The following is an 8,187-nucleotide window of genomic DNA, read 5'->3' as shown; positions in this document are numbered from 1 at the left end:
TTTTTTGAAATAATTTCATAATTGTCATTAATAAGGATAATTGAGCCGTTTCTCTCAATTTTTTTTGAACAATTATTAATATTTTAGAAGCTGAGTTAATGAATTTGAGACAAGAAATTTATATTTTCAAAGTTAATTTGTAATAAAAATAGAGAATCCAAGTTAACTATCAAATTATGAACGTAAATTTTGAAAGAAAAAAAATTCCTTCTATTTTGTGCTGATAAAATTATGCCATAAAAAGTATATTTATTTTTTATGGACGAGCGGAATGGCTGAATATGTACTATCAAATTTTTAGGCAAATAAGAATTTATAATTATACAAATTAGAATTAAATGAGACAAAAACTAAAAAAAAAATTATAATTTATAATCAGGATTAAGTCCATTTAAAGAAAAATGATTACACAGATTGCGATTGAGATCTCGTCTGGTTAAGGTCAATGCTGTGTTTATATTTTCTATTATTATTATTTTTTCCGAAAATTTGTCTGTAAATACGAGCAAAACTTCTAGAAGCATTATATATAAATTATAATACCATTATATTACATTGTGATGTAAACATAATCACCGTTCCTGGGTTTCAGTTATTTTGTTCCTTCTCTTTATGGACTAGTTTTATTAGGAAAATAAAAAACCGAAGGGGAGTTAAGAGAGAGTTTTTGCATTGGGTAAGAATCAGCTACTACTTTGAGCTTGGAAATTCATTGATTTTCTATCGTTATTTTCTGGCTGCGTTTCCGAAGAGGAAGAGATCCATTCAAAGGTCAATGTGGTGTTTTCGTAAAGGTTGATATTTCAGGATTCTGTTCCGTTTTCTGACAATGTGAACAAGAGAAAAAGCTGTTCCTCCTCGGACTGCAACAAACAGATGCTACATACAGAGTTAAAGCCCGGTTATTAGAGATAGAGAGAAATAGAGAGTAGGTGGAGCAGTTTGATTATTTGCCATTTTCAGGGAACTGCTTGTTCCTTCAACCTTCTTGGTTTTGGGTTACAAAAAGGATTTCTCTTTCTGGAGAGTGGAGGAGGGTCTAATTGCAATTTGTAAAAAGATCTGCTTAAACGGGGAAAGCTTTGTTCATTTTTGTTGAGTTTTTTTACTCAAAACAACAACTTTATCTGTTTGTGGTTACTATTCAATTAGAGAAAGCTACTTTAGTTGGTTTTTGGTAGAAAAAAAGAAAACCTTTTTCTGAGTTCATATTTGTGATGCTTTGTGTATTGTATCTAAGTTCTGATAATATAGCTGTAGAACACCCATAGCTTAGAATATAGGGTGGTCTATTTATTCATACAGTGCAGAAAACAGTTTTGGGTCAAAATTTCATGGTCTATATAGTATAGATTTTCAACTTTTGGTTCTGTTTGTGTAATTGTGGCCAACTGGGAAAGGGCATTATTAGTTTTTATCTTCTGGGATTTACTTCAGAGAAAGAAAAGAAATAGCTAGCAGTGTTTGAAGAGGGGATTTTATAAAATGGAGGAAAATAACAAAGAAATGCGATCTTTGGCCTTGACTCCAACATGGTCTGTTGCTACTGTCTTGACAATCTTTGTTGCAGTGTCTTTGCTTGTGGAGCGCTCGATCCACCGTTTAAGCACCGTAAGTGGCACTCTTAACACTTTTTCTTTTTCTTTTTTCCTCAATGGGTTTACTGTTTAATCAGGTATGTTTTAAGCTAGTCTTTAGCCTACACTCTTACATTTTTGTATTATAATATGGTTGTTAGTGGAGGAAAAGAGAACTTTTTTTACCCTATATATGTGTCTAGTAAGGTTTCTGTACTGCTAAGGCACCCATTTGTCCATTTCTGTGTTGAGCTCCTTCAAAAAATTAAGTTGCTTGATTCAATTTAACCTTAATGGGGTTGTAAACCATACTGTGTTAAACAGTTTAGGAAAACTGACATGTGATGAATTTTGTTTTTCAAGTTTTCATGGCATCTAGCGTGCAAACCTGTATTAAGGATGACCTTTTCTGTTTTCTTGTCTTGCTAGCTCTTGAGTGGTTTTATTATATGGAATCGTCTAGATTACTTGATAGAAAAAAAAAATGGTCCTTTACTATCTCATTATTTTTTGGTATGGCTGGGTCAACTCAACTTGAATCAAGTGTCTTATTATAAATATAGAGTCAGGTGTTCATGCTGTGATTAGCCAGCTTCACAAGATTTAGAAACTGTGCTGATGGATTACTAATTTCATGTATGATCAATTTTTTTTTGGCCAATTTCATATATTTGATTTTAAAGCTATATCAGCAATTGTTTTATTTTGAGGCTCTTTGTGCTGTTGTTTCAGTGGTTACGGAAAACGAAGAGAAAACCCTTGCTTGAAGCATTGGAGAAAATGAAAGAAGGTATCTGATCTGTTGTATGCAAACATGTCAATATTCATGGAATTCCTTCCTTCTTATGTGTGATTGATTAGTGAACTGCAAATGGATTAGTTTCTTTCATATATTTTAGAGCTGTCACTGATAAGTTTTTACCTGTTTAACTTGGATGACAGAGTTGATGCTGCTTGGGTTTATCTCTCTGCTTTTAACAGCTACCTCAAGCTTGATAGCCAATATTTGCATTCCTTCAAGGTTCTATAATAGTGCTTTTGCTCCATGTAAAAGATCTGAGATTGATGATGAGAATGAGGATCATTCCTCCCATGAACGCAAACTATTGATGTCTTCAGTACACACAGTTAGGAGAGTATTGAATGGCATTGATCGAAATACCTGCAAAAAGGCATGTCCCTTATCTTTAAATTAGTAATTTTCTTGAGAAGTAAAGTTTTTCTTATGCATTGTTTTGCTTTTGAAAATAATATACCGAAAAGGTAGAAACGAATATATTGAAATGATAAGAATTTTTTGTCTTGCCTTTTCAAGGACCAGATGGGACCTGTGAAATGGTGAAGATTGATTGAAAATTTACTCTTGTTGTCAGGGTCACGAGCCTTTTGTTTCCTATGAAGGTCTTGAGCAGTTGCATCGCTTCATCTTTGTTATGGCAATAACACATGTATCCTACAGTTGCTTAACGATGTTGCTGGCTATTGTTAAGGTAAGATATTCTCTACAATATTTCAGTAAACGTAATTTGAGAGTTTTGAACATCTTTGAAGAGTTTTCCTTAAAACCCTCCTATTATTTCTTAATTTGATCATGTTAACAATTTTCTTGTGTGACGAATTGCATTTGATAATAGTAGATTTTGATTTTCCTGATGTTACAAAGAGGGCATATATAAGACAGAATTTGTGTATCTTTTTGTGCCAGCTAAGTTAGTCCAGCAGATAAAATTATAGCATAACAGATTTCCTGATTATGAGTTTGCCTGATTACTTGCCATTAGATCTGGTAGAAAACAGATAAGGAGATTTATGCTTGCTCTCATAAACTTCAGTGAAGCTTATATATTTTGTTCTATCTATATTTTTTTAAAAAAAATGTTGCTTTTACATTTAATATCAGCCAAGGAGACTTGCTTTCTTCTATGCTGAATGCTTAATTATGTTTGTAGTGTACCATCTCTGAGTTGCTTTCTGAAGGAAATGATGAAATTCTTTTCCTTTATTACTTTGAGTGAAAACTACAATTCTAATGTTAGCGCATTGTTTGATGCTGTAATCATGTCCAGATTCACAGTTGGAGAGAATGGGAGGAGGAGGCACACTTGGAGCGGCATGATTCGTTAACTGGTAAGCTTAATATGTTGTTGGGAAGACCAAGTAAAAGTCAGGTTACTCTCATTGTGATACTTATTCTGTATTTATCGAGTGTTCCATGTCAAACTTATGGATCCTTACATCTGCTTGGATGCTAGCATTTTTTATAAGCCTTTTCAGTGTGCTTACTCAAGCAAACCTGTTTCCCTTTTATGAAGATTTCAAATGGTAACTGACTATATTCCATTCCAGAGATGACAAGGCAGTTGACAATGCGGAGACAAGTAACCTTTGTAAAAGCCCAGTCATCAAATCCAGTGGTAAAAAATAGTTTTCTCGTTTGGGTGGTAAGTAGAGCCATGTTTTATTTGTTCATGTGGATCTTCCATTCACTTTTATGTTTCTAGAGTAGGTCAAACTTCTTAGTTTGTACTGAAGTTGCAGACTTTGTCATGCAGACATGCTTCTTCCGCCAATTTGGACGTTCAGTTGTTCGTGCGGATTACTTGACTTTGCGCAATGGTTTCATAATGGTATGCATCATCGTTGCTTCAGAGAACTACCACTTTCACTTCTTCAAAGTATCATTTGATTTTGAGCTGGTCCTCAATGCATATTTATTAATTTCTGTCAACCATGCATCTTAATATGTGGCTTTTTTGTCAAATAATTTGAAGTTAAGAAATGCATTAATTATACACGCTTAGGATATTAAAGTGGAAAATTTAACGAGTTTCCTAGCAGATCTTAATAGTGCCATTTCTGTTGCGAGATCCAGAGTGTTATAAGTTTTCACTGAACTGTTCTACATTCTTTTATAAATAATTTTCTATTTCATTGAGTTGTTATCAATTAATGTGTTCTTTAGATTGTCATTCACATCTGCATACTACTTTTTGAATACTACTTGATTGTGTGTTTCTTGCAGAATCACAACCTCACGCCAAAATATGATTTTCACAGCTATATGATTCGATCCATGGAAGAAGAGTTCCAAAGGATAGTGGGTGTGAGGTAATCAACAGTCTTCTTTATAACAAGTTGTTTCTGGTAGACATTGCAACCAAAATATTCACTCAATAGTTATCTAATATTCACTATTCTGCAAAAGATGTCATAGGAGGTTACAGTCTCTACACTCTTCTACAGGTTCTCCTCGGCTCTTTGTAGATTAAATGGTTGATTAAAAATTATATGACCTTCATCTAATTGTGCTTGTGAAGGTCTACTACCTTTTCTTTGAAAAAGAAACTAGACACGTATATTAATATATAAAACAACAAAGTTAGAGTTTACAATAAAAAGCTCCTATCTCTAGCTTAATCAGCAAACAGTAAACCCTTTAACTGTAGTACTGTTTGTGAAGTCTATACTATAAAAGAGAAACTGTTGTGAAGAAACTTCATTTCACTCTCTAAGGTGAATAATAATAACCAAAAAAAAAACCAATCACAATGATTGAAAATTGACGAGGGTTCCATGATGGTTGGTGGGATTAAGATACTGTCTTGAAGCTGCCTTATGTTAATCCTGTTTTAAAGTGCTTAATCTCAGAAAAAAAAAAAAACAAATATAGTCATCACCAGTTCAATTCGAACATTTTACTGTTTTTTAGTGTTATTATTTACCTTTTTTGTTAACTAATGTGGGAAAGCTGTAACAAGAAATTAACAGCTGATACCTGTTTGTTTAAATCTTACAGTGGTCTTCTATGGGGATTTGTTGTTGCTTTTATGCTGTTTAATATAAAAGGTATGACAGTGTTAAAATGAAATCATATAGGTAGTTGTTCTTGTATTAAAATAACTGTTTCGATACAAACTTAGTTGCTTCAAATTAAGTTTTCCATTCTGTTGATTGTTTTAACTGTAGACAATTTGCTGACATTAGATTGTTCTTTGGCTGAAAGTTTTATTTCCCCTTTTGTGTACCTTATAACAGGTTCCAACCTATATTTCTGGATTGCAATCATTCCAATATCGGTAAGTTTTGAATCTCAATTTCCTTTTTCAATAAGGTGTAGCACCATACATTTCAATATGCTGCAGCAATGATAACCTTTGAATATTGTCACGTGCAGCTAGTTCTTCTAATTGGCACAAAGCTGCAGCATATCATTGCAACCCTGGCACTAGAGAATGCTGGTTTAAGACTTCATGGAGAAAGGATGAGGCCAAGGGACGATCTTTTCTGGTTTAAGAAGCCAGAGCTTCTGTTAACACTGATCCATTTTGTTCTATTCCAGGTCAGCTATGATCTCTATGAGACTATGATTGCACCCATTGGAGTTTCTGATCATCAATTTGCTGTTACAGCTTGTACAAGCTAACCAGTCTTATTAGCCAAAGTGTAATTATTTTTGTTTTATTTATAATTTCTTTTTGTTCTCTTTTGCAGAACGCGTTTGAACTGGCTTCGTTCTTTTGGTTTTGGGTACTTATTTTCCATTCCTACTGCCAATATTACAGAAAACAGTCATGTTATGCTTAAAATTTGTGAAACCTGTGTAATTTAACTAGTTTTTATCTTCTTCACTAATTTGATTGCAGTGGCAATTTGGTTATGATTCTTGCTTCATTCGGAATCATTTGCTTGTGTATTTAAGACTGATTTTGGGGTATGCAGACAATTCATCATGTCACTGTAATCTACTTGATAGGTTAAATGGTCATTTGTGTTAATCTTCTGGATTTCACTTGTAGGTTTGCTGGGCAGTTTCTCTGCAGTTACAGTACCTTGCCACTGTATGCATTGGTAACTCAGGTATGATTATTTGCATATGGTTATAGTGAAGAAGGTTCTTTCTTCTTTGGACGACTAAATACTCTTAGCAAAGGAAAAAAAAATGTATACATCTAAAGTACCGCTAGTGAAAGATCTGGATACAGAAATGACTTTCTTGTGTGTTTTGTTTGTGAGAAAATTTGTTTTAGTTGCTGCTTTGGTTCTCAGCTACTGAAATTCTAACTGCTTACCAATTTTTGTTTTCTCCCAGATGGGAACAAATTATAAGGCAGCCCTTATACCAAACAGAATAAGGGAGACAATTCACGGGTGGAAAAAGGCAGCTAGGAGGAAAAGAAGGCTTGGAATGTTCAATGATGATTCTACTATACACACGGATGCAAGCACAGTAATCTCGGTTGAGGAATATGATGATAATCATTATCATGATCACCCGGAATCTGTAACTACACATAATGGAATAGAAATGCAGCCAGCTTCTATTATTCCAGTCACTGAGGTAAGTGCGAATGAAACTTCAAGTAGGTTAGGTTCGCCTCTTCTTCGACCAAGTATTTCAGTACCTGCATCTGCTGCACTGGATGTTGAGGGAAATAAACCTTCAAGATCTGTTTCAATGCCAATGAGAAGAGAATGAATCATCCACAAATTGACACGATGACGACAAAGAAACATAAGAAATTTACTATGTTGGTGAATTTAGTAGCATATCAACTATATTAAGTTTTAGGAAAGGAAGATGTATCTAAGAGTGATTTTAAGTGTGAGAAATTTATAATTGTCACCTTTCCTTGTGCTTTCTAATATTAGCATGAAGGATACAATCATACAAGTGAATAGAATACTCTCTAGGCATGTAAGTTCAGCATACTTGTTAGCATTACTGAAATGAATATTTCTGAAATAGAATGGCTGAATTTTGAAACGTTAAATATGACTGATATTTGTTTAAAGGTTTAGTTTCCTTGTACACAAAACAGTAAAGAGCTTTACTAATTAATCTCTAATACTATAAAGTAGTATTTTCAAAGAATGATGAGTTCATTTTGTCATCCTTAAGAAGTTTGTTGGTCATTTTTCCAAACTAACTGATGTGATTGTAATGTTAATGATTATCTGTAGTCTGGAATTAGTACTCATTACATTTTATATATCCAGAAGTTTGTCTTGTATATCGACTTCTATCTATGTATTGTAACAAGGTATGTATGTTTCTGTGCAATGCTTCAAAGATCAAGGAAATTGTGTTTTTTTATTGATATAAAAGAAACGTTAACTTTTACTTCAAAAAATATATTGTGTAAAAGCTCTAAAAGATACAACAAACAAGCTTAAAATAAATCTGCAGGTAATCCCAAGTATCTAATACGTAGTCGAGTATGGAGAAACTCTTTAAAATCTAAAATGCATACACATCAACATCAGTTTTGAAAGAGTCCAACTGCTTCTACTTGTTATGTTCTTCATTGTTGAAGACAGCAATCTCATTAAGAAATAATATACAAGAGTAAAATACAAGTTGGACAAAGCAACTCAATCTTTGAACCAGATTGATACTGTTTTTATAGGAAAGGCTTTTAGCTACCTTAAATTTAAGAATATGGACCATGTTTCTTTCTTTCGAGATTTTGTACTTGAATGTTGTCATGTCATCTTTCTCATTTCCACCTTAGCACTGAATCTATTTGAAAGAGAGGTATTTGCAAAACGAAATCCTCTATCTTCATAGTTGGATTGCTTAATTCTTCATCATCAACATTGTGTGAGAAGA

General features: G+C 33.4%; 1 protein-coding gene across 1 annotated transcript; it reads left to right on the top strand.

Annotated features, from left to right (window-relative positions):
• Positions 1-347: 347 nt before the first annotated feature.
• Positions 348-7,348, top strand: LOC115706217 (MLO-like protein 11). The gene is made up of 15 exons (XM_030633795.2): positions 348-1,611; positions 2,310-2,367; positions 2,520-2,749; positions 2,951-3,067; positions 3,644-3,704; positions 3,924-4,018; positions 4,130-4,204; positions 4,600-4,685; positions 5,374-5,423; positions 5,613-5,653; positions 5,752-5,916; positions 6,069-6,104; positions 6,221-6,288; positions 6,374-6,434; positions 6,667-7,348. The coding sequence occupies exons 1-15, from the start codon at positions 1,486-1,488 to the stop codon at positions 7,051-7,053; spliced, it is 1,656 nt and encodes a 551-aa protein (XP_030489655.2). The 5' UTR covers positions 348-1,485; the 3' UTR covers positions 7,054-7,348.
• Positions 7,349-8,187: the final 839 nt, after the last annotated feature.

Source organism: Cannabis sativa, chromosome 1 (genome assembly GCF_029168945.1).
Source record: "Cannabis sativa cultivar Pink pepper isolate KNU-18-1 chromosome 1, ASM2916894v1, whole genome shotgun sequence".
In the NCBI taxonomy this organism is placed as follows: Eukaryota; Viridiplantae; Streptophyta; class Magnoliopsida; order Rosales; family Cannabaceae; genus Cannabis; species Cannabis sativa.
This window is presented reverse-complemented; position numbering and strand designations above follow the sequence as displayed.

Bases quoted from the DNA above. Each gene is read 5' to 3' on its own strand.
- LOC115706217 (XM_030633795.2), top strand. From the start codon at position 1,486: ATGGAGGAAAATAACAAAGAAATGCGATCTTTGGCCTTGACTCCAACA. The intron at 6,105-6,220 runs GTACTTATTTTC...ATTTGATTGCAG, and splicing joins CTTCGTTCTTTTGGTTTTGG to TGGCAATTTGGTTATGATTC. The intron at 6,289-6,373 runs GTATGCAGACAA...TTTCACTTGTAG, and splicing joins TATTTAAGACTGATTTTGGG to GTTTGCTGGGCAGTTTCTCT.